The 27,053-nt window shown below is 40.2% G+C and overlaps 1 protein-coding gene across 2 annotated transcripts in view; it reads left to right on the top strand.

Annotated features, from left to right (window-relative positions):
• The window catches only part of efhd1 (EF-hand domain family, member D1), a 152,949-nt gene extending 125,896 nt beyond the window's left edge, over positions 1–27,053 (top strand). For both annotated transcript variants that reach the window (XM_073040864.1, XM_073040865.1), the window contains 2 exons: positions 21,374–21,508; positions 24,428–27,053. In XM_073040864.1, coding sequence (XP_072896965.1) covers positions 21,374–21,508; positions 24,428–24,559 — 267 coding nt within the window. In that variant the 3' untranslated portion in view covers positions 24,560–27,053. The remainder of the gene's footprint in view (positions 1–21,373; positions 21,509–24,427) is intronic.

Raw genomic sequence — 27,053 nt, 5'->3', positions numbered from 1 at the left:
GTAAACTGCTGGAAGAACTCAGTGTGTCACACAGTATCCATGGAGACAAATGGATAGCCATGTTCTGATGTTCTGATGCAGGGTCTCAACCTGAAACATCCGTCATTCCTTAGCTTCCACAAATGCTGCTTGACCTGCTGAGTTCTTCCAGCAGTTTATTTTTACTTTATTTCAAGAGCAATGGAGCCTAATATAGTGTCAGAAAATAAAAACATAATGATTGGCACAAGTTTCTGATTACAAAGGCCGGGCACAGTAGGTTTCTAAGTGTTTCTAATTGTGGGCCCCTTGCATATCTGGGATGGATTTAAATTCATAACCTAAAGTCACAATTAAGGTTGTAGAAAACTCCAAAGATAGTAGGGTGATGGAATTTGAAGCCATGATTATATTTGAATGTAGCTGGATAATATTCTGCAGCTTTCATAGAGATGGGAAATGTGATGAGACTGGATAGAAGAACTTCCTGTTTCTAAACTGCCCAAATGCTCTCTTCCTTCCAAGTTTTAGATTTTTATTACTTTGACCATTTTCAAGAAGATGCACAATAAACAAAAGGCTTTGATCTTATAGTAATAGATGAATTTACTGGCAGTAAAATAAGGGTAACTTGTGCTGTCTTGTTTGCCTGTCCAAGTCTTTTCTGAAGCCATTGATTGTGTTCTTACCAACTGTGACTTGATTGCCAGATCATAATAAATCTGAGTATTTAAAAGCACATTACTCTACCAAGATAGGCATTATATTTTAAATTAGTGTTCCCTGGTCCTCGAGCCATCTGTGATCGGGTGTATATCTTCTCTCCATTTCCTTTTTCTAAACCAGTGACAGTCCTTATATACCTCTAGTAATGTTTTTGTCCAAGGAGAACAACCACACTTTACCACTACAAATCTGCAGCTATGAACCTTCATCCCTAAATCATTCCACTGTTATGCCGTTGGCCCCCTCCTTTGTGAAAATCGCAAGAACTCTAGTTAAGAGGGGTCAACTGACCCAAGAGAGAGAGACGTGCGGAAGACCACGTTCTCCCAAGAAGCAGAATAGGGGTGACTTTGACTATTGTCTCATGGAGACCACGTGAAAAGCCCTCGGGCAAAGTGGGCTGGTTGAGAGAAAGATCGCATTACCTGCAACTTGATTGATACCTGCGATCCCGTGAAGAAGTATAAAGGCGGGTCTGAGGGGAGATGCACCTCAGATGCACCTCAGCAGACGCACCCAGGAGACACGAGATCGATTCCCATGGGAGCGGGACGCCATTTTGAAGGAAGCCACGTACGCTAGATTCCGAATTTGAATCTGTGGCTAAAACCAACGAAAGACTGCTTTTAAAATAACAACGGGGAAGTCTGCTCCCCTGATTCCAAGGATTTGCTCTGCCAAGACGACGGGCAAGTGTGCATCTTTTCTAAATTATAAAGGAAAAAGCCTGCAAACTTCTGAGTGACTCTTTAGACTTCCGTTGGACTCAGTATTACCCCCTAGACAACTGTAGAGCTTATTTCTGATTGATTATGGTTACACCGGTGTTTTAGATTGAGTTTTGACGATCTGAATGTTTTGTATTAACCATACGTTTGTGCCCTTGTTGAATAAAACGTTTGAAAATAGTAGCATCCGACTCAGCTGATCCATCTATCTTTGCTGGTAAGTTACCTGGTTACGGGGTTTTCGTAACACCACTAACTTTCTCATATGTCTTCATTTGTCGCAATATTACAGCTATAGTTTTATCTGTTTTATACAGATTAATCATAGCCCTTCTGCTTTTATTAAACATAAACACCCTTATTTCCCATTTACTGGACATTTTTTTGGACTTCATTTCAACTACATTATTTTGCCTTATGCTTTCTACCAGAAGTGTATCTCTTCATATTTCATCTGTTATTTGTCTGTGCATGCAGGCAGCCTGTTTGCTACAGTCTACTACAGTTTATGGCTATTTTAAACACAAGGGAGTCTACAGATGCTGGTAATCCAGAGCAACACACATAAATGCTGGAGGAACTCAGCAGGTCAGGCAACATCTATGGACATGAATAAACAGTCAACTTTTTGAGCCAAGTCCCTTCATCAGGACTGGAAAGGAAGTGGGAAGATGCCAGAATAAGAAGGTGGGGGAGTGGAAGAAGGACAACCTAGATGGTGATAGGTGAAGGAGGTGATGAAATAAGAAGCTCGGAGGTAGTAGATGGAAAAGGCAAAGAGGTGGAGAAGGAGGAATCTGATAGGAGAGGAGATGGACCATGGAAATATCAGAATGAAGAGGAGCACCAGGAGAATGTAATAGGCAGATAAGAAGAGGTAAAAGGCCAGAATGGGAAATAAAAGAGAAGTGAATGGGATGAGGGAATAAAAAGAAGAAAAATAAATTACCAGAAGGATAATTTGATGTTCATGCCATCAGGTTGGAGGCTACTTAGACTGAATATGAGGAGTTGTTCCTCCAAACTGAGGGTGGCCTCATTGTGGCAGAAGAGGAGACCATTTACTGACATGTCAGAACAGGAATGGGGATAGGAATTAAAATGGTTGGCTACTGAGAAATTCCACTTTTTGCAGATGAAGTGGAGGTGCTCGACAAAGTGGCCTCCCAGTTTACATTGGGTCTCAGTAATGTAGAGAAGGCCGCATTGAATAACACCAGATACATTAGACAACCCCAACAGATTCATAGGTGAAGTGTTGCCTCTCCTGAAAGATCTGTTTGGAGCCCTGAGTGAAGGTAAAGGAGGAGGTGAATGGGCAAGTGTAACATTTCTGTCACTAACACCAGGAGGGACGAATGGACAAGGGAATCACGGAGGCATCGATCCCTGGGGGTCAGGGGATGGCAGAAGTTGTGGAGAAAATTACTGGGTGCAGAGGTTCATAGTGTGGTAGGTGAGGACAAGAGGAACTCTATCCCTGTTCAGTCGCCAGGAGGATGGGGTGAACACGGATGTCTGCAAAAGTGGAGGAGATGCCGGTGAGGGCAGCATCAACAGTGGAGGAAGGAATCAGGAGCAGGAAGACATCTCTGATGTCCTGGAAAGGAAATCCACATCCTGGGAACAGATGCAGCAGAGACGAAGGAACTGAGAAAAGGGAATAGCATTTTAACAGGAGACAGAGTGGGAAGAGATTTAGTCAAGATAGCTGTAGGAATCGGTAGGTTTATAAACAATGTTGAAAGTCACTTTGGCTCCATAGATGGTGACAGAGGTCGAGAAAGGGGAGAGAGGTGTCAGAAATTGGCCAAGTGAATTTTAGGGCAGGGTGGAAGTTGGAGGCAAAGTTGATGAGTTTGAGGAACTCAGCATGCGTGCACAAAGCAGAATCAAGGCAGTCATCAATGTCGCGCAGAAAGCGTTGGGGAATATTACCAGGGAAGGCTTGGAGCATGGATCATTCCACGCAGCCATCGAAAAGGCAGGTGTAGCTGGGGCCCACGCGAGTGTCCATGGATACACCTTGAGTTTGGAGAAAGTGGGAGGAGCTGATAGAGGTTGTGTTGCAGGGGCTATGCCTATTTCCCTTTCAATGTTGCTTTCTGCAGTTTATCGAATATTGAATAAATTTAGGTTTAACCAGTGGACAGCATGTCTGTCGGGATTCTTAAATACAGATGTAGAAATTCATCCACATAGCAAGGTTTACTTTTTTAAGACACATAGTAATATTTTCTGGAGTAAATTCAATTATAGCCAATAGCTGGCCAAATCCCTCCACTCCAGATATTTAACTGCAAGTAGAAGCTGATCTATGATTTCCATCATGATTTACAAATAACTCAGATCATTAATGATGAATGTTATTTTCCATTACTTAATATCTGGGCAACCAAAGATAGTCCTTTGTTTTGAATTGATTGGATAATTGAAACAAACATTTCAATAATTTTTAATTATTAAATGATTTTAACATGGGGAAAGTATCCCAGACTCCATCACAGAAATGTAGACAACCATAATGAATGAGGAATAAATGGAGCTGGTCAAAAAGCACAGTTTTAAGATTAATCTTAATGAAGGTGTAGGAACCATGTATCTTTTTTGTTTCTGTATTGTATTTTGAGGTGCACACTTACTATGTTTATATGGGTAGTTAGACACATGGGTCGGGGCTTGGTAGACGCAACGAGTTTAGTTACATGTTCATGCTTTGTTTTTAGTCAGTCGAGTTTGGGTAGAGCTAGAGAGTGTGCTGGGGTGCTATCTTTTTTTGATGACGTTTAAAATCACTTACAAATACACTTTAGTATGCTTGAATATTCTGGAATACTTTTAAGAACATTTGGCTTAAGTGCATTTAAATATGCTAAGACTATTTATTTCATTATATCACTAGTTTTAGTTCCATTAGTTTCTGTTGTTTGTTTAGGTGGTTTCTTAATAAAGGATTCAACACAGTCTTCAACTTTGGAACTTCAGTATTGGATGGGTAGCACATCATAGAGTATCAAACCCCGCTCCCCCGTGCTTAATTTCTAAATGCTTTTGGTTTTCAAGTAACCATTACAAAAGGGATAGGGAAATAGAGCAAAATCTTCTGAGTGTGGTAGTCAGCCTGCTGATGGAGGTAAAAATAGAATGTGGGGGATGAACAAAATGCAAGAGTGAGTAATTATTTTACGGATTGAGATTGAGGAATCATGTTTCTCGAGTTACTACTACCAAGAAGGGAGAATTATGTCATAAACTTACAAATGCTGAAAATTATTTGCAACTTTATCTATTTTCTTTATTTCTATGAGTTTATTGGAAGCATTGTTTCAATTAAAGCTACATTTTTGACAAAATTACTTATTCTACCTGAATAAAATCATACTGGGTCTTTACTAATTTCCAGGTCAAGAATTAAATTAGCCTCTTAAATTCTTGGCATTTTGTAGCAAGCCATGACAGTGATTTTTTAAAGTTCCATGGCAAGAAGTTTAAGCTTGTGCTTCTTCATAACATTGGGGTATCCTTTGCTAAAGAGGTGGGCTAATGAAGCATTCGCAGTATTTTTGGAAATTATACAAGTTTATCAAAACAACCATTTATCAGTGTTAAATTAGTCCACAAAATAAGGCACTGTAACTGACACAACAAATCCTCGCTACCACAGGGAATGATGTGAAATTAAATATATCCTCCCTTTTGCATTTTGGGTTATCTAAAATGGGAAGAACTTTTACTTGCCTTTTGAATTTGTTGATGGCCTGTGGCCCAGGAGACAGAGCAGGTTGAGTGCTGTAATGCACCAATTCCTCAATTTCACGCTAAATTTTGGTGAGTTTTAAAATGCAAGGTTTGACTTTCACCCTCTGTGACTTTGGTGATCAACTATTTGATTCATGCTTATGTGCAATTATGTGAATTGCAGTCACTTGGGTCTGCCGATAAACAGAAGTAGCAGTTTATTTTCATCATAGCAGTGACTTGCTTGTGTGTGTGTGTGTATATGTGTATGTATATATACACACACGTGTGCAGCATACACTAACAGGCCCGTCACCAAAATAAGTAAATCATTGACAATCTATTGCTACAGCTGTATAAAATTAGACTTCAGTACACATCCTGCACAGGCTTTGTGGATGTCATCTATACCATCAAAGAAATTTTACAAGAGGTTGTCATCCAACCCACATCCAAGACAGCTGGGATGTCTTGAATTATATCCTCCTTTATTCTTTCTACGGAATGCCCAGGACACCATTCATTAAACTTGTTGCTGCTTCTAATCTATTAGAGGCTGTTTAGTCATTTAATCTAGGCTTTTATTTCAATCTGGATAAGAAAGGCACATTGCATGCACAACATGTGAGAATCAGATGTTTCTGCCGAACTAAAGGGAGATCGATTTCCGCTGTAATGCACACAAAATGCTGGAGGAATCCAGCAAGTCAGGCACCATCTGTGTAAATAAGCAGTTGACGTTTCGGGCCAAGACCCTTCTTCAGGGCTGGAAAGGAAGGGGAAGATACCAGAATAAAAAGGTGGGGGGAGGGAACGACAGATACCTAGAAGGTGATAGATGAAGCCAGGTGGGTGGGAAAGGCAAAGGTCAAGAAATCTGATAGGAAAGGGGAGTGGACCTTAGAAAAAGGGGAAGGAGGACGGGCATCAGGGGAAGGAGATAGGCAGGTGCGAGGAGACAAGAGGCCAGAGTGGAGAATAGAAGAAGAGGAGAAGGGAAGGGAATTTTTTTATTCCAAGGAGAAATTGATGTTTATGCCATTAGGTTGGAGGCTACCCAGACCTAATATAAGGCGAGGTTCTTCCACCTTGAGAGTGGCCACATCCTTGCTCAAGAGGAGGCCGTGCACCGACATGTTGGAACAGGAATGAGGACCACTGGGAAGACCTGCTTTTGGCAGATGGAACAGAGGTGCTGATGAAGTGGTACCCCAATTTACAACAGGTCTCAACAACGTAGAGGAGGCTACATCAGGAGCATCAAACACAAACTGCAGCTCTCTGTCAGAACATAAGACAATTGAACAGAATTTATGCACCTTTTGCATTCTGTTTTCCTTACTGGTTTGAACAGTGCTACTTGCCAATATTATTCTGATCTGTACTTGAATATTTGTACTATTCTGATAACTGCATTGTTCCGTAGGCTGTGTCCAGTTTGCCTTTACATTCAGGAATCTCTCTGTAGACCAATTACACTAAGCAAAGCACTAACAATAGTTCAATTTTCAGAATATTTGGATGGAATTAGTGATTTTTAATTTTGCCTAGAAATTCCAATGACTTGTAAAGCATGCTAAGAAGACCACTAATGTAGTATATATGATATAGAACATATATACAGTACTGACCAGGGCATTCAGCCCACAATGTTTTACTGCTCTTGGTGCCAGTTCCTACTAAATGCCCTCTTTCTGTATATCATACATATCTCTCATTTCATTTATTTTCATCTGTCTATCTGAAAGCATCATGAACTCCATAAACTGTTTGCTTCTACTAACACCCATAGTGACATATTTCAGGCACTTCCCAGTCTTTGCATAAAAAAATGTCCCTCATCTCACCTTTACCCTCCTCCAATAACCTTAAAAGCATGTTTTCTAGTGTTGGACATTTCTGCTCCGGGGTAAAGGGGGGGGGGGTGTGGTGTGGTGTGGTGTGGTGTGGTGTGGTGTGTGTGTGTGTGTGTGTGTGTGTGTGTGTGTGTGTGTGTGTGTGTGTGTGTGTGTGTGTGTGTGTGTGTGTGTGTGTGTGTGTGTGTGTGTGTGTGTGTGTGTGTGTGTGTGTGTGTGTGTATTTCAGAACTTTAAATCTACAGACAGGTCTCCCCTCAACCTCCAATGTTCAAGGGAGAACAACCCAACCTTTCCTTATAGCCTGTATCCTTTAATCCAGGCAACATCCTGGTAAACATTTTCTGCATGCTGTCCACAGTCTCCACATCCTTCCTATAATAGTACAACCAGGACTGCAGACAATTCTCCAAATGTGGTCTATCTAAAGTTTTGTATAGCTGTGGCATGACCAGCTGCTTTTTATTACCAACACCCCTACTAATGAAGAGGAACATGCCATATGTCTCCTTTACCACCTCATCCATTTGCATTGCTATTTTCAGTGAACAATGGACTTGGTTCCCAAGACATCATGTAGTTGAATGATATTTATAGAATCTAGCACTAACTGTATTCTTTCTCCTTTTATTTGACCCAACCCTCCCCAAAGTCCAACACCTCACACTAGCCCAGGTTAAACTCCATCTGCCACTTCTCTGCCCATATCTGTAACTGATCTACAGTATATCCCCCTGTATTCTCTGATAGTCCATTACACTGTCCATAATGTCACCAATCTTGGTGTCATCTACAAACATGCTGATCCACTCATCTACATTTTCCTCCAAGTTATTGATATATATCATAATCCATGGAGGTTTCAGCACCAATCTTGTGAAACACCAATGGTCACAGACCTCCAGCAAGAATAACAGCCTTCCACCCCTAGACTCTGCCTTCTATGGGCAAGCCAGCTCCAAATCCAAACTTGCAATTCATCCTGGATCCCATGCATTTTTATCTTCTGAATTAACCTTATCAAATGCCTTACGAAACGCAATGTAAATAATGTCCACTGTGTTACAATCAACAAGCAGCTTTGTCACCTCTTCGGTCATGTTTATAAGGCATGACCTGCGCAAATCCATGCTGACCTCAGCAGTCCTTGCCTTTTCAAATGTGCATAAACTTTATGCTTGGATATCCTCTCCAATAGTTTCCCTGCCACTGGTGTAGACTCACTGGCCTAGAATTACATGGATTTTCCCATTTTACCAATAGCACATTTGCTATTCTTCATTCCTCTGGGATCTCACCAGTGCAGGTGAGGAGGATACAGATATCTTTGTCAAAGCCCAACAATCTCTTCACTTGCTCCTTTCAGTATTCTTGGATATTTGCCATCAGGTTATGTGAACTTATTGTCACGAATCCTGTGACAAGTTGAAAAGGACCAGCAGAAATGGAACACTCCTGGAGTCTGGTTTACTGTAAATTAAGACTATACTTATTACTATAACGAATTAATATTATTAAAACTGGATAATACGATACAGGTTATAAATTATTTTATATATATATATATATATCCATAAACATGTGTGTGTGTGGATACAAAGATAATAGTCCCAGAGGTAGATATCAGTCTTATGGTGTCAGGTAAGTTTAAGCAGTTCAGTTCACTTTGTGTTGTGTCGAGTTGAATTGATGGAGAGAGAGAGAGTTAATTAAGTTGATGTTTAAGTTGGCAGCTTTAGTTGTTCTTGCTTCTGAAGTCTTTATAGTCACTTCGTGTGACCCCCACACAGACACAGACGGACAGAGCCCCTTCTAGGGAACGATCTACTAACCCACGGCATAGGTTCACCACCAGCAGACCACCACAGGCAAGCTCTTACCTGCACTGGTAATCTCGGGTCGAGATTTTTCGGTCCGTGGCCTCCACCCTCGTAGTGGTCTTAAACATCTTCAACATGAGCCTGGAGCAGAGAAGAGTACCCAGACAGTGGAAAACAACTTCAGACCTGTTGCCTTGACGTCGCACGTGATGAAGACCATGGAGCGGCTGATAATACAGAAACTGAGGCCACAAACCAGGCACGCCCAGGATCCTCTTCAGTTTGCGTATAAGGAGAAGGTGGGAGTGGAGGATGCTATCATGTATTTGCTGCACAAATCACTCTCTCATCTAGATGGGGCCAGTTGTGCTGTGAGGATTACATTCCTTGACTTCTCTAGTGCCTTTAACACCATCCAGCCCAAGATCTTAAGGCACAAACTAACGGAGATGGGAGTAGCCTCTCACATGGTGGATTGGATAGTGGACTACTTGACAGATAGACCTCAGTATGTGCGGTTGGGAGACTGTAGGTCTGACACGGTGGTCAGCAGCACAGGAGCGCCGCAGGGAACCGTACTCTCTCCGGTCCTGTTCACCCTGTACACATCAGACTTCCAATATAACTCAGAGTCCTGCCATGTGCAGAAGTTCGCTGATGACACGGCCATAGTGGGGTGTGTCAGGAATGGACAGGAGGAGGAGTATAGGAAACTGATACAGGACTTTGTGATATGGTGCAACTCAAACTACCTGCGTCTCAATATCACCAAGACCAAGGAGATGGTGGTGGACTTTAGGAGATCTAGGCCTCATATGGAGTCAGTGATCATTAATGGAGAATGTGTGGAGCAGGTTAAGACCTACAAGTATCTGGGAGTACAGTTAGACGAGAAGCTAGACTGGACTGCCAACACAGATGCCTTGTGCAGGAAGGCACAGAGTCGAATGTACTTCCTAAGAAGGTTGGCGTCATTCAATGTCTGTAGTGAGATGCTGAAGATGTTCTATAGGTCAGTTGTGGAGAGCGCCCTCTTCTTTGTGGTGGCGTGTTGGGGAGGAAGCATTAAGAAGAGGGACGCCTCACGTCTTAATAAGCTGGTAAGGAAGGCGGGCTCTGTCGTGGGCAAAGTACTGGAGAGTTTAACATCGGTAGCTGAGCGAAGGGCGCTGAGTAGGCTACGGTCAATTATGGAAAACTCTGAACATCCTCTACATAGCACCATCCAGAGACAGAGAAGCAGTTTCAGCGACAGGTTACTATCGATGCAATGCTCCTCAGACAGGATGAAGAGGTCAATACTCCCCAATGCCATTAGGCTTTACAATTCAACCGCCAGGACTTAAGAACTTTTTAAAAGCTATTATTAATGCTTTTTGAGATAGTGATTTAGATGCATATCATATTTTTTTACTGAGTTAAGTATTGTATGTTATTAGTTTTGCTACAACAAGTGTATGGGACATTGGAAAAAAGTTGAATTTCCCCATGGGGATGAATAAAGTATCTATCTATCTATCTATCTAACTCCACCAGTGGTTTCTCGGGTAGCTTCCGCACTTCTCCCGTGTCGTGTCTCCTCTGCCGTTATCAGACCAACCGCCTCCACTTTTTGTAATCCATTCGAAATTCCAGTCGTCCATTAACTCAACTGCTCTGAGCTGTTACCATGGCGACCTCCCAGCTCGTGTCTCAGCTGGCGCGTACTCTCTCTCTCAAGGTCACAATTAAAAGTGTTATCAAAACCAAGTCAGAGTCCTCTCTCTCGTTTAATTGCCTCCTTGTTCATTAGACTGCTGAATTTTCTAGCAGTTTCTCACCTTAAAAATTTTCAGAAGACCCAACATTTCCTTCTCCAGAATTTCAAAATGTCCCAGCACAATCGCGTGTTTTCACTATTCTCCAAATCTTTCTTTTCAGTAAGTACTGATGAAAAGTACTCATTTAGTATCTCACACACTTGTTATAACACCAAGTACAAATATCTCCATTTATCCTTGAGTGGGCCTACACTCTCCTTTATTATCTTTTTCTTCTAATTGTAAGAATAAAATGCATTGGGATTCTCTTTAATCTGCTCACCAATGCCATGTTATTACCCGAATTGTACTTTCAGTATAGCTGTAGGCCTTTATTTTGCATTGTTATTGTTCTATCTTGATCTGCTTCAATGCAATGTGTAATGATTTGATGTCAGTATGCCAAACAAACTTTTCATTGTATGTCAGTACATGTGACAATTATAGCGAATTCCAGGTCTAATTCCAGCGACTCTTTATCAGAATGTGCTGATTGTGAACTCTATTCAGCTGCTTCTTAAACAAGTCGCAGATGTCAGACATGTGCTGACCAGCTACAAATCAATGACCTCATGTCTTATCCCAGTTTTATTCTTATTTACAACTATCTGAAAGTATATTCACTTGAGGTCACTATTCCGAAAATGTTCTCCTGCTATCAGGTCTATCACTTGGCCTGGCTTATTTCCCCAAAGCAGATCCAGTATGTTTTCTCTTCTATTTGACTCTCCATATATATTTTCCAGAATCCCTCTTAGATGCACTGAAGAAATTCTGCTCCACCTAAGTTTCTTAAATTTAGGAAGTTTGAATCCCGTCGACAACGCTATTGTTCCTGCACCTTTCCCTAATCTGTTTTACGTGTCATTTCTCCACCTTGGTGCCTTTTGGTTGGGGGGGGGGGGGGGCGGCCAAGAGCATCTATGGTATAATCACCAACATCATAATTGTACCTTCCTTATTTTTGAACTCCACCTAAATTGCTTCTGTGGATGAGACTTTCAGTATGTCTTTGAGTACCACTGAGACATTCTCCGTCATCATTAGTATAACCTCCCCCCCCCCTTTTATCCTCTACACATCTAAAACAACCAAGCTCAGAAATGTTGAGCTTCCAGTCTTGTCCCTCACACAACCAGGTATCTGTAATGATGACACATAAAATTCTATAATTGAATCAGATTCAGTTTTTATTATTATGGACTTACGTTGTGAGATCAGTTGTTTTGTGGCAGCAGTACAGTGCAAGAGAAGATTACTAGAAGTTACTATAAAATAGTGCTAAAAAGGAATAACAAAGTAGTGTTCATGGACTGTTTAGAAATCTGATGGCAGAGGGGAAGAAACTGTTCCTAAAATGTTCATTGTGGGTCTGCAGGCTCTTTCTTGATGGTAGTAATGAGACATATCCCAGGCGGTGAGGATCCTTAATGCTGCCTTCTTGAGACATTGTCCTCTGAAGATACGCACAATGATGGGGAGAGAGAGGCTTATGCCTGTGATGGAGCTGGCTGAGTCAACAACCCTCTGCAGACTCTGGTGCATTTGGAGCCTTCATATGCTTGAATTTGGTGACCTACCAAATCTCCTCAAACTCCTAATGAATGATAGCTACTGTTGTGCCTTTTTCACGATGCATCAATATGTTGAGCCGAGGATAGATCATCTGAGATGTTGACACCAGGAACTTGAAGCTGCCAACCCTCTCTTTGCTGACCCCTCAATGAGGATTGGGGTGTGTTCTCCTGACTTACCCTTCAGAAGTCCACAATCAATTCCTTGTCCTTGCTAACGTTGAATGCAAAGTCATTGTTGCAAAGCCAATTAATCAGACAATCCATCTTGCTCTTGTATGCCTTCTCATTACCATCTGAGACTCTGACAACAGCAGTGCCATCTGCAAATTTATAGATGGTGTTTGAGCAGTGTCTAACCATACAGCCATGAGCATAGAGAGAGTAGAATAGTGGGCTAAGCACATTTCCTTGCAGTGTGCCTGTGTTGATTAGCAGCAAGCGTCCCAATTGGGAAGACACGAATCCAGTTGTGCGAGGTGGGGGGGGGGGGGGGTGGTGGTATAGATGCCAAGGTTCTGAAGCTTGTTGATTAGTGCCAATGGGATGCTGGTGAATTCTTATAAAGAAACAGCAGCCTAACCTATGTATCACTGTAGTTCAGGTGCTCCAAAGCTGAGTGGAGAGCCAGTGAGATTGTGTCCATTGTAGACGAATTGTAGCGATAAGCAAATTGCAGTGGGTCCAGGTCTTTGCTCAGGCAAGAAGTTTATGCTAACTATGACCAACCTCTCAAAGCAGTTCATCACAGCAAATGTGAGTGCAATTTGCCTATCACTACAATTCGTCTATAGTGGACACAATCTCACTGGCTCTCCACTCAGCTTTGGAGCACCTGAACTACAGTGATACATAGGTTAGGCGAAAGTCATCGAGAGAGCTCACCATGCTCTTTGGGCGCCAATATGATTGATGACCTTTTGAAGCCGGTGGGACTTTCCAATTGCAACAGTGAGAGGTTGAAAATGTCTAGCTGGTTGGGCACAACCATTTTGCAATTTAGTTGGAAATGAAGTTCAGGCCTTAGTTATAACTGTAGTCATACAACACACAGACAGGCCCTTTGGACATTCAACCTCTCATTTAAATCAATCCCATTGTGTTGACTCCACACCCCCCCCCCCCCCACCCCACCCCACCACCACCACCACCACTTCAGCCGGTCTCTAGATAGTACCACTAATGTACATTCTAGGGGGCAATTTACATTGGCCAATTGACCTAGCAGCATGTACATTTTTTGGATCTGTGGGGAAACCCATGTAGTTGCAGGAAACAAGCAGTTTCCACACATTCAGTATAGGAGGTCAGGACTGAAGCCAAGTCACTGCACCTATGAGGGAGCAACTTTAACTGTGCTGCCTCACAAAGTTTCCTTCCCCTTTTCCCTGACAGTGGCAAAGAAGCATTTAACGAGGAAGATTTGTCACTTCTGGATTCATTAAGCAATCACGGGTGTTGCTTGTTTTATACTTGAAAGAGAAGTGCTCCCTGTGCTTGGCGATGGAAGTTGGCATCAGAGCCCAGCACTGGCAGATATTCAGAGACCTAGCTAGAGAACAACATTGGGGTTAGACATGCCAGCCAGTTTTGGAGAATGGGAATTAGGGAAACAGACATGAAGGTGTTAATTCAAAGAATAGATTTTTTAATGGAATGATAGGGTAACATTAGGATCAGGGAGAGGCTCGCTGAACAGGAGTGTTGGGGAAAGGGTCCATTGGGCTGGTGCCAGGTTGGGCAAGTCTCGGGCATGACTGCAGGTTTCACCATCCAAAGTTGTAGGTATCCTCTTCACTTGCCCACACTCTACTATTGGCACCAACAGATCCAAATTTCATGAAGCTTAGGACAAGAAATGATGTTATCACATGAAATCTCACTTTGTTTGATGTACTAGCTGAATTTCCTAAATGGTGTGTTTGATCTGAGGATGTGATTTAGCATGACTTAAAATCAGTGCTAAAAAAAAAATGAGTGCAATCAAGTCTCAAGTCAAAAAATTCCTTTCTTTTGTTTATCTTTTATATTAATCTTTGTTTAAGGAAAGATACCCTTGACTTCTCAGATGTGGAATCTGCACATAGGAAAATGTATCTTTGTATTAAAAGCTACGCAATTAATTGCGATATATTTTGAAACAGATGTAGATTATCCTCTTGGAAAAATGCTGGTTGGCCGTGAAATTACAAAGCATTGCAGACCATTCTCTAATACCATTAACCCTCGATTAGGCCAAAGGAAATGAGCCATCATTATCTTTATAAAGAATTAATCCACGTGTTCTTAACTGTTGCATCAATCACTATTAAACAAGTCAACCATTTAGAAGTAGGAAAATGTGAGGTATTGGTCACCTCGTGTTCAACCCTCAGTTTTAACTGAAGGACAAAAAAAAATTGAAAACACATTACCATACTGAACTGGCTCCTAAACATAGAAGAATGTTATAAAAGAGCTGATTTTCTTTTTTTTGACCACCTAGAGTAATTTAATATGCATTGTCTTGCTCTTCTACAATGGTACATTTTGGAGGCTGCTTTTCCCACTCTTTTGACTGCCTACAATGAGTACCCCAATGTTGGGTTTAACAGAATGTAATGAACAAAAACTCATAAAACCATACATCTATTTTAAGATTTAACCCAGTCAGCAAGGCGGTGCCGGTAAGGGCTGAAATGGATAGCCCCTCCTCTACATCTGACCTCATCAGATTTACATCTGAAGCTGATAAATAGATAGATAGATAGATAGATAGATAGATAGATAGATAGATAGATACTTTATTCATCCCCATGGGGAAATTCAACCTTTTTTTTCCAATGTCCCATACACTTGTTGTAGCAAAACTAATTACATACAATACTTAACTCTGTAAAAAAAATATGATATGCATCTAAATCACTATCTCAAAAAGCATTAATAATAGCTTTTAAAAAGTTCTTAAGTCCTGGCGGTAGAATTGTAAAGCCTAATGGCACTGGGGAGTATTGACCTCTTCATCCTGTCTGAGGAGCATTGCATCGATAGTAACCTGTCGCTGAAACTGCTTCTCTGTCTCTGGATGGTGCTATGTAGAGGATGTTCAGAGTTTATCCATAATTGACCGTAGCCTACTCAGTGCCCTTCACTCAGCTACCGATGTTAAACTCTCCAGTACTTTGCCCACGACAGAGCCCGCCTTCCTTACCAGCTTATTAAGACGTGAGGCGTCCCTCTTCTTAATGCTTCCTCCCCTACACGCCACCACAAAGAAGAGGGCACTCTCCACAACTGACCTATAGAACATCTTCAGCATCTCACTACAGACATTGAATGACGCCAACCTTCTTAGGAAGTACAGTCGACTCTGTGCCTTCCTGCACAAGGCATCTGTGTTGGCAGTCCAGTCTAGCTTCTAGTCTAACTGTACTCCCAGATACTTGTAGGTCTTAACCTGCTCCACACATTCTCCATTAATGATCACTGGCTCCATATGAGGCCTAGATCTCCTAAAGTCCACCACCATCTCCTTGGTCTTGGTGATATTGAGACGCATGTAGTTTGAGTTGCACCATATCACAAAGTCCTGTATCAGTTTCCTATACTCCTCCTCCTGTCCATTCCTGACACACCCCACTATGGCCGTGTCATCAGCAAACTTCTGCACATGGCAGGACTCCGAGTTATATTGGAAGTCTGATGTGTACATCAATGGCATTGGTCACTAAGGGAATGCACATGAGCAATGTCCAGAAATCAGCAAGTGCTTGTGAGAAGATCAGGAAGGTGGTTTCCTCAAAAGCTGGAGACTGGATTTATTTTACATGTCTAATTGTTTACCCAGATCCATTCCAAGACAGGCCTAGAGAGAAAAACAGAAAATTCCTCATCCAGGTATATGGTTAAAAATGCAGTTGCAGTTGAGTCCAAGTGATTTGGTTAGAGGTTGATTTACATATCTGAGGGAAGGCATTTTGGAGCAAAGCGATATCCCCTTCATTACTGCAAAACCAATAGAACTGGTTTGATAAGATAATCAAACAAAATAAATAAATGTAATCTGCTTAAAATTACTTTATTATAGATCTATGCTGATTTTGAGGCAAATTTTGTAATTGCTGTAGCATTTTAGGATGAGACAGATATGTGATTATCATGAAAAATAATCAGGTACTTAATGTAATAATCAGATCTTAATTTTAAAAAAATTATTTTTGATTGTTTCTGTGGGGGGTGCAAAAGTTAACTCTGTCTATACCTCATGAAAAGTAATTCAATGATTTACAATCTATTACTAATTATAATGAAATGGCCTTGGCAAACTGAGCAGTAATAATAGTTCGTGAAAATAAAGAGTAACTCCACATTTCAAATGTAAAATCTGCTTAGTTGAAGAACATTCTGGGATTGAATAAATAATATTGCCAGGGTTTTGATAGAATGTGAAACAGTTGCCTCTTATTTTGTTCTTACCTTTGTTTAAGTAGATAATTTAAGCAAAAGTGATTTGTCATTTAATGCATTTGTTGAAATTACCTTTTTAACAGAAGGAGTTGAGCTCTTGAGACTGACCTCAAAGGCATGAAATTTATCTTGGTGTCATGGCCAATTTTTATCTCCGAATCAACATACAGTAATTTATTTGGCTAAAATGCAACATATTATGCATTTTATGCATATAGTTTATTGTATCAAAACAGCCCTTCATGTAAGAAATGGCTTTCCTGTTTTACAACAGTTATGCATTGGCTTTTTACACCACTTTGATTGCCTTCAATGTAATCTCAATGAATCTGACTCATTGATGAAAGGGTCTTGGGCTGAAACATCGAGGGTTTATTCATTTCCATGGATGTTTCCTGATCTGCTGAGTTCCTCCAGTACTTTGTGTGTGTTATTCTTATTTACATATGTTCCAAAACTGTCCTTAGTACGGACCTTTCTCATGCAGAGCAGTGGTACAACTAAACAGCTTGGTGAAATAAGAAGCTGCTGCTTGGTTTGCAAATTTAAGTTGTTTGGAAAAGAAGGCTGGAATCTGCAAAACCACAGTATGAGCTATCCTAAAGTACTTTTGGAAGTGGTTTGGTAAGCATGCATTTCTGTGAAGTCATATGAATGGACAGTCAATTCCAGAGATATTGCCAAAGCAAATGATGTCTTTTTAGTTTGGTCTTAGGATGGATTTATGTGCACAAACACAAAGCATAATAAATGACGTTAAACAGCTCTAGGTGCATTTGGCTATATGCAATCATGATGTGACAATAGAAACATGGCTAAAAAGAGCAGGTCTAGATGCTAAACGAGTGTAAAAGCGGTTGTAGAGAAGGGGATGGGATGGCCTTAGGGGAATGTTGGGAGAGGGGATATTCTTGAACAGTCAAGGATTGAATTTATTTTGTTTGAGTTGGACAGTACAACAGAGGAACATCTGCAATATTGTGACTTTTTAATAGGCTATCATCTAGTGAGAAGGGTATGAAGGAGCATGGGGGATCTTCAATGGTTCTATTAAGACTGGAATATCAATGAAAGAAAAGGCAATTAGGGAAGAACACTTAAATCATGTTCAGAAGAACTTTTTGACCAGTGCATTTCTGGCCCAGTAAGCAATTGATGATTTGCTTCTATAGGAAAAGGTGAAGTATATGTGAGGGAACATTTAGAGAGCAGCAATCATACTATCATTAGCATTACAACAGCTTTTGAAACTGAACTAATGTTTTATTTTCTATAAGTTGAGAAATAGGAGATTTTTGAGAAGGTGGTACCTTCTCTGTGTCTGAACCTAACAACAGGGAGATGTGTAGAACAGGTACTGATATTCCCAGTACAACACAACTGACCTAGTTAGTAGTGGATCGGTGGATGATAAGTCAGCAGATAATAAAGTTTTGTTATACCAAGTAAACTGGTAATGCAAGCAGTTGAACTGATTAGGGATCAGATTGCAGAAACTGAATTTGAACGGCGATTAAAAAATGAAGTGTTGTGGTGACCCACTTTCCAGCGCACTCGAATCAGCTCACAAAACGGTGCGCGCCGGCAGGGAGTCCGGCCCCAAAAAGGGCGCCAGGCCTTCTTCACCAGCAATGGGAAATGGGGAAGGCTTAAAAGCGAGGCCACGAAGTTTGAACAAATCTTTAACGCAACTGCAACTCACCGTCTGCGTGTCGTTATTCCAGCACTGTGTGTAGCACACCGCTACAGTGTACCAATATCCAACTAAGTATTTATACTGGAGAAAAGATAATGCCTATGGGAATGACATTCGTCACAGTGAATTGCAACAACCAACAAGCCACATTGGGCTTGTATGTGGTAAAATCAGGAGCACAGGCATTGTGAGGATGTGATTGGCTGAGACAACTACAACTTGATTGGAGATCCACCTACTATTTGCATGCCTCACCTCCTGCAAATGAGTCAACTGAAAACTATTTAGAAAGGTATTGGATGATACCACAGCACTGTTTGAGGATGGCATTGGAAAACTCAAGCATATCAAGGGTAAAATAGAGCCTAAAGAAAATGCCACACCCAAATTTTACAAAGCCCCTCCAGTTCCTTATACCATCTGCAGCAAAGTAGTCAATGAGCTGGATCACATGGAGGCTGAAGGACTTATTTTCAGAATTGAGTGGAGCCTATAGTGGGTAATACCAGTGGTCCCAGTAGTCAAGAAGAATTGGTCTGTCAAGATGTGTGGTGATTTTAATGTTACCATCACCCAGAACTGAAAGTAGATCAACACTCTCTGCCCAGGATAGACAATACCTCTACAAACCTTTCTGGAGGAAAACATTAGCAAAGTAAACTTAGCTGAGGCTTACCTACAGATGGAGATGGAAGAAGAGTCCAAAATGTTTCTCACCATAAATACTCACAAAGGGCTTTATTGCTATATTAGGCTTATTTTTGGAGTAGCACTTGCACCTGCACTCTGACAGAAAGCCCTGGACCAGGTGCTGCAAGGCTGCCAGACACTCGGTGTTACCTGGATGACATCATTGTTACTGGTAAAGGATGACAAGGAACGTCTCCAAAATCTCAAGACAATGTTAAAAAGATTAGAAGATTATGGGCTCAGAGCTGAACGCAACAAGTGTGAATTCCTTGATGTGGTGACACCATTGACGCACAAGGGTTATGCAAGTATGCTGAGAAAGTTCAACCAATGTCGGATGCCCAAAGCCAAAGGGTGTGGTCCTTTTTATCAGTTACTATAACAGGTTCCTGCCAAACTCCTTGAAGTCATTGCTACAGATCAGGAAGAAATGACAATGGACAAAACAGTGTTAGGTGGCTTTCCAAAAGACAAAGAAAATGGTGGCATTAGAATCTGTATTCTCACTTTATGATCCATATAGTCCAGGGAAGCTCACCTTATGATATAGGTGCAGTCATGTTGCATGTTTTTAGCGATATAAGTGAAAGCCCCGTAATCTTTTCCTCATGTTTGCTTACTGCTGTAGAGAAAAATTATGCACAAATTGACAGAGATTACACACAGATTCAAGAGGATGATGAATGGAAATACTGATGGATTAACCCGTTTACACTTGGAAAAGGAAATATCTGAAAATTTTACAGAAGAGGACACTCCTCTTGATAGATTCTTCTTAATGCAAATCAAAAGTCTTCATATTATGGCAGAGATGATCCAAAGGGAAACTAGAAAAGATGCCACACTGTTTCAGATCTATATGGCCACCCAAGTGGCAGGAATATGCAGCAGAAATCCAAGTTCCCCCATTTTTTACCAACGCAGGGATGAACTCGCCCTTGACGGAGACTGCCTTATGTTTGGATTGAGAGTTGTTTTAACATCCAAGCTGAGAGCAAGTGTTGGAAGAGCTACATATTGGTCATCTAGGCGTAGTCAAAATGAAAGCAATTGCTCAAAGCTTTGTCTGGTGGCTTGAGATAGATCAGCTTGCCATGCACTGTTGGGATGCCAATATGTCCAGAAGAAAGGTGTCCAGAGCAGAAAGAACCACTTCCTGCAAAACCAGAGTCGACTCCTACAACCACCACAAATGAGGCCCCAGAACCTGACGAAGGGTCTCAGCCCGAAATGTCAACAGTGCTTCTCCCTATAGATGCTGCCTGGCCTGCTGTGTTCCACCAGCATTTTGTGTGTGTTGTTGTTTGAATTTCCAGCATCTGCAGATTTCCTCGTGTTTGCTCCCAGAACCTGAGATTGTTTCAAAGCCACGTCTGTGAATTTTAAATTTAAAAAAAGTATGTTTAAATTTTAAAATTAAAGATTTACTATGCTGTGGATGTTTATATAGTAGTTGTATTATTTAGTATACTCAGTGCGTGCGTGTTTCTGTGTGTGTGTGTGTTGAGATGGAGTTTATAGCTAAGCAGGAAGGAATGTTATGTATTTAATATTTGAGTAATATAAATATATTGTTTGACTAAGCATTCTTTGTTTGCCTACATAATTCATTACGTTATATGCAAAAGTAAGTGAATGACATATGTCATCATGCTACCACATCACAAGTGCACGCTTGCTTAAAGTAAAAACCAAAACAAAGACACACGTCTCCCTCCCTGCTCCGTGTTTTCTCTTTTTATTTTATGTTTTGGAGTTACAAAACATATCAGGTTGCAGATTTCACCTTCTCCATCTTGTCCTGAGCTCCTGCTGTGCTGGACATTTCCCAAGAGGAGGATGGACACAAGGAAAGTTTAACTTAACGTATCTTGTTCTTGCAATCTGGAAGTGAGGATAGATTTCATTATTTTGCTGACAAGAATGGAGAAGTAATACAGAATCTCAGTTTAGTAAGAGGCAAGAAATGGGAGTCCAGCAGGTTCTTAATCACTCCTGGCTTCAGTGGTGATCAGTGCAGTGGTAGTTGCACCTGTCTAACCAGGATTCAATTACTGTTCCTTAAATAAATTAAGTTGGAAAATAATAAGATTTCCTGATCATTGAGTTTAACAATGGAATGTTTGAAGGACTAATGATGGACAATTCCAGTGGAAGTGAATTCAAAGATTTTAGAATTTTGATTCATTGAATTTCAACTACCCTTTATATATGTGCATATTTATAGAAATAAAAACCATTTTGTTAAGTCCAAAGCAGTTTTCTGTGTAGAGATGATAAAGGTTTACTTATTTGTTCAGAATTCTTGTGCTTCTTTCCAGTTTCTTCTGATTTTTCATAAAGCAGCCGCAGGCGAATTGGAGGAAGACAGTGGGCTGATGGCTCTTGCCAGACTTTCAGAAATTGACGTTTCCACTGAGGGAGTTCAAGGTGCCAAGAACTTCTTTGAAGCAAAGGTAAAGTCTAACTTGGGCCAAATATTTCAAGTCTGGAAAAGAACTCTGGTAAAACCAGCAATCTCTAAATTGTAGGCCAAAGAATTGGTCAGGTAACTCTTGGAATGCCAGAGTTCTCATTTAAAAAGCTTCATTTCTGACTGACTGTTGTTGATCTGTAATTGGACAGCATGCTGCCAGAGTTTATAATTTTACCCTATCAGGAGCAGCCCAGCTATAGACTACATGATATTCACCAGAGCTCGTTACATTGTTAAATTCAGACCATTCACGGCAAGTATACTAAATGCATCATTGATTGTCCTCAATCATTAACTGTCTTCCACCTCCTGCCTGAATTGTGTATTTCCTGTATTTCTGTTTTATTGCACTCTTCACTTCAGATGAAGTGCACCCTCACAGGAATTTACAGGTTGGTGAACATACTCAGGATTTTCATTCTGAAGGTACTTAAAGCCTGCACGTGTCTTTGGTATCAGTGCCTCAGGCAGTGGAGTTGCAGGGAAAGAAATGACCACACTTTGAAACTGGGTTTGACCTCATTTTGGTGTGCAAAACTATTCTTGAGCTTTTCTCTAATGCAGATTTGAATCTTTGACAAAAAATAAGCAAAACTGGCCAAAAATTTAAACACTTGACAACATGCCATTGTGGTAGCTTACACAGAGAAAGGTACTGAGTCAGAGATCTTTAGTACACAGCACTTGGAATAAGGTACCAATTTTTAAAGGCACACTCCCCAAAAACACACAATGACCACCCTGGGGGCTTCAGGGATGGTGAAAGAGCATCTAGATTTTGGTAAGAATTGAGAACATTGTCATCAAATGAGATAAGTACCAGAAAGGAGTTCCAAGGATTTGTTGAGGATCTTGAAGACCCATTGAGAATCAAGTACTCCCAATCACCCCTTAATTCCAGAATCCAGTTGAGGGAATCTCCACTCAGTCAAGCAATACATAAATTTCATGTTCTTACAGTAAGCTGTAGACCAGTGACAGTAGTTTCAGTAAGGCATGTTAGTAGTTGAATCAGGGATCCATTTATTGTTGCATTTTCAGTGTAGCTGCACCTGCACTGCGAAGCTTTTTTAAATGTCCACTAACTCCCCTGTGTGATCCTATTTTACTGATGATCATGGGAATGTGAAAAACATTGTGTAGTTGCTTCAGGGACTACAATTCCCATGTGGGTGCTGCTTTTTACTTCTGCTTGACTGTAGCAGCAAACATTGGTCCAAAATCAAAACAATTGCCGCCAGCCTGTGACGAAGTTGCTATACTTGCATGACACTCCCACAGCTCCAAAGAGTCAAATTCCTTACTTCAATCCATTATTAGCAATTAGCAAACATACAATTAAGCATTATTGAGCATTATCTCAACAGTCAGCAAAGATAAGACCTCCACCAGTCCCAAGCTACAATCTGCTACGAAATAAGCACGAAAATGCAGCTACCTCTCTGCTACCGTGATTAACAGTTTTTCAGTTCACGTGAAGAGTTTCCGGCTGGAAACGTAAAGTGCTTCTCTTTCCATTGATACTCTCTGACCTCCCATGTATTTTCAGCACTTCCTTTATATTACTCCCTTTGTAAATACGGTTCCTCAGTGTCTTTGATGCAGTGGCAAGCAACATACTGGAAAGCATCACTGGCATCTCTCGAAGTTTCTATTGCAACAGAGTTCAGAATCATTGTGACTTTGACCTTCACTGAAAGAGCATTCCAGACATTGGAGTGTGGCTGATGATCTTTCCCCAAAATGACGAGTATCCCAGTGATGGCAGCACTCGAAATCCTGAGCATGTAAACACTTTGCTTATCAGTGTGGTGTGGTAGCTCAGAAGACTCTTATGGGAGGCAGCTCTTTGGTCCTCTACCCTCTGACACTGAAACCTCACCCAGAGTGACTGGCTATTGCCATAATGATACCCGGCCGTGGGAATGCTGCTACTGATGTCACTACTGAAGCCCCCATTGCTAAATGTTGGAGGGAAAGTTCACTGTTGTATATTCTGTGGACTTTGATAGGCGTTAGAATTGACCACAGACTGCTTAATAGCTGCCCAGGCAGATGCTCTAATGTCAGGGGATTGCAATTGTTCATTGTTTTTATTGAAGTGACATTATCCACTGAGTTTTGATTTTCTCATGTGCTGCGATGATTGTAGGTTGTACCCATCCACTCCCAATTCCTATGCCAAAGAGCAGAAATGGCTATTTAATCCAGAAATGATTCTGTGTTTTCTAATCAGGGCAAAATTGATGTGCCTGATCAGCACTTAAAAATGGATGCTAATTAATCCAATCTCTAACATTAAACTCCAGTTTGCTGTCTGTTAGAATCACACCTGATCAGGATAAAAATACTGTTTTATAGGAAGAAAAAAAAGTGAATTATAACTCAACGTCAATACCTAGTCATACAGTTTTAGATCTAACTTGATTAGCATCAAGAAACCCCCAGCATCCCTATAATGTCAGAATCCAGAATTCATTTCTCATTCTGAAATATTTCAGACATCTTTGTTCATTGCTTTAACCTGAATAATTACCACCCTTTAGACCATAACATGGTGTACCCTTTAGATCATAAGACATAGAAGCAGAATTAGGCTATTTGGCCCATCAAGTCTGCTCTACCATTCGACCATCATCAATTTATTTTTTCCCTGTCAACCGCAAGCTTAGGAATAAAACAGTTATAAATGTCTCTGTGATATTGCTTTTCTAAACTTAAGCAAACAATATCTGCATACCTCTCCAAAATCACTTTTCAGTTGAGACTTCTAGTTAAGTTGAAGAACAAAACAAGACGTGAAGGAACAGCACGGTGTTTAGGGTTTGAAGGAGTCAGTTTTACTTTAATCAGGAAAGAAAACATTATTATTTCAAATTTTACTTGCATTTGTTTTCAGGTACAGGCACTGACGACTGGCAGTAAATTTGAAGCTGAGATCAAAGCCGAGCAGGAGCAACGTAAGCGTATGGAAGAGGAGAAGAAGCAGAGAAGAGCAGCTTTTAAAGAACTGAAAGCTGCATTTCAGTAAAAAAAGGCCTTAGTCCCATCAAGAACAACTACTTGTTCAGATTTATAAAGTGTAGATCTAAATCCTAACAGCTGGACATATAAAACTTGCACTAAGTGACTGTTTCTTGGCTGCCACTCTATTTTAATTTTATCCAAAATCTAGCCATGTTATTTTTTTAAGCTATCTAACTGATTTGATACTGTATACAAGCCTCTAAATTGCGCTTATGCTATCAACGTGAGGAAATGACAAATTCTGCTTGTCAACGAGGAGGTTGTTTACAGTTGCCTTTCTCCTGATCTGTACCGTAAAATCAATGGCTCAGGGCTTTGCCTTTTGTAGATTGAAACATCTCTTAGAAATGCTGCACTAAATTATACCATTTGAAGTATTTTTGAGTTTTATCTTTTGTAGCTCTTTTTATAAGCATTTCATTTGGGAACAACTGTAGACTTTAGATGCAGGCTATTTACTTCTCTCGGTGTTATTTGTGGAAACTGCTTTTTGTGCTCTAAACAAATACTTAATCCAAAAATACAATATTTTAACAACCTAATCCGCAAAACAATGATTACATACTTAATATAGTGTAGCTACTTCAAAAAATGTTAATATTGTATCAATATTAAATTAAGTCCTGTTACAACTAAACATTTTACATTTTGATAGAGTTGAAAATACATTGTATATGTAGGTTTCGAATTTTATTTTGAATTAGTCAATATATTGGTTATACAAAAATTGTGAGCATTGTGAAAAAGCACAATAAGTGTGTGAACTCTCTGTAAACTTTCTGATGATTATACACAGTGATTTTCCAATAGGTTGTTTGACTTTAGCCTGACTCATTCTTAAGAAGTCTTGGCATACATGTAAGCAGAGTAAACCATCATATCAAGGCTGTCGTGGGCATTCCCAATTTCACCCCCATGACCTCACTCAGTTTTATGCAAAAATTATCAACTGTATCAATACTATATGCAATGCAACTTTACTTTCAGATAGAGAAAGTCTCTTATAATACGGGACTGTTGCAATCCTGCTTGTGATTATTCAGTAATAAGAACCTGCTAATGACTAGGCTAGTCATTTTGGCCTCTTTTAAGTATGGTGTTGCCAGGGGTGTTTTGTGCAGCTACAGATTAGCTAATGAATATCACTAAAGCTCCTAAATCATTAAAATAGAAATCAGAAACAAACCTCTTAGAACATTTCTAAATCATGTGTTATCTGATAGGGATTACAAGTGAGTTCCTCCACCACATAGATCAGCTCCCTGTACTTCTGACCTGGCCTTACCAAGATGCCTCAGGATGTGCACTATTCTGTAAGGTTACATGTGCTGGTCACTCTACGCACTCCTGTAATTTTTGAAACCTGCAAACAGTAAATGACAAAAGTTACTAATTTCATAAACTTTTATTAATAAATTCAAGGGATGTTTCTCTTTAAACTTTTTTTATGGTGATGTCGAGAGTAGTGTGTAGAAGAAAGACTGACTTTTTCAGTAGGGCATATGATGATATTTTAATGTTGCATAGGGGTACCTATTGGACCAGAAGCTCAATTATCAGTATGACCCTACCCCTGTACCAGGATAGAATGAATAAATGTGATGGCTGTGCACCAGGGTGCTATGAAATTTCTTGTTCACATGAAGCTTACAGTTTATATTAATAATATATACAACAATAAATACAGTGACAAGCACAAAACAACAGAATGGTGCAATTTGTTATTGCAATCTGAAATAGTGCAAAAATGCTAAAACGGTAATAGCACAATAACCACAAGTGGTAGAAGAGTACAAGGTTTGTTTATAGTTCTAATAAAATGTAAAAAAAAATCTGATGTAATGAGAAATGTCCATCTTGCAAATGCTTAACTGTAAAATTTGATTTTTAAGAATTTTTAAGTTGCTTGATTTTCTGGTTTGTATTGTAAAGGATTCTTCCTCTGCAATATTTCTTCTTCCCACATTTTCCACCTTGAATGAACATATCTACAAATGGATTTTGGAAGTGCTGTTTTGCTCAGAAAGCAGGTATCTGGTGTGACTACGACCTTTCCAAAGAAAAGGCTGTAGATGGCTTTGAGAAGTAAACTAGTGAACTAACCAGCTGGATTATAAATAGTTCAAGACCAGAGCTACGCAGGATTTAAGTAGAAAAGTGGAAGAAAATGATGGGTATTTATAAGCAGGGTCTAAAATCAAAAATGTTAAAGGTGTTATTCAATATAATGGAAATTTTAAAATTGATTATTTCAAAATTATTTTGGGGAGGAACAATCCTTGCAATCTGAGAACAGAATTTCACTCTGTTGTATGTGTCACAAACAGGAAGTTATCACATTGCCATCTCTTCTAAAATTCAGTCCCATTGACCTGAAACACATGCACTCGAAGATGAAATTCTGAGTTTCCAACTCTTTAACATTGTGTTTTAATATACAACTGTTTGTGCTATTTAAAAAATATATTTTTGAAGTAATAAAATAAATACTAATGATC

This window comes from Hemitrygon akajei, chromosome 3 (assembly GCF_048418815.1).
Source record: "Hemitrygon akajei chromosome 3, sHemAka1.3, whole genome shotgun sequence".
In the NCBI taxonomy this organism is placed as follows: Eukaryota; Metazoa; Chordata; class Chondrichthyes; order Myliobatiformes; family Dasyatidae; genus Hemitrygon; species Hemitrygon akajei.
This window is presented reverse-complemented; position numbering and strand designations above follow the sequence as displayed.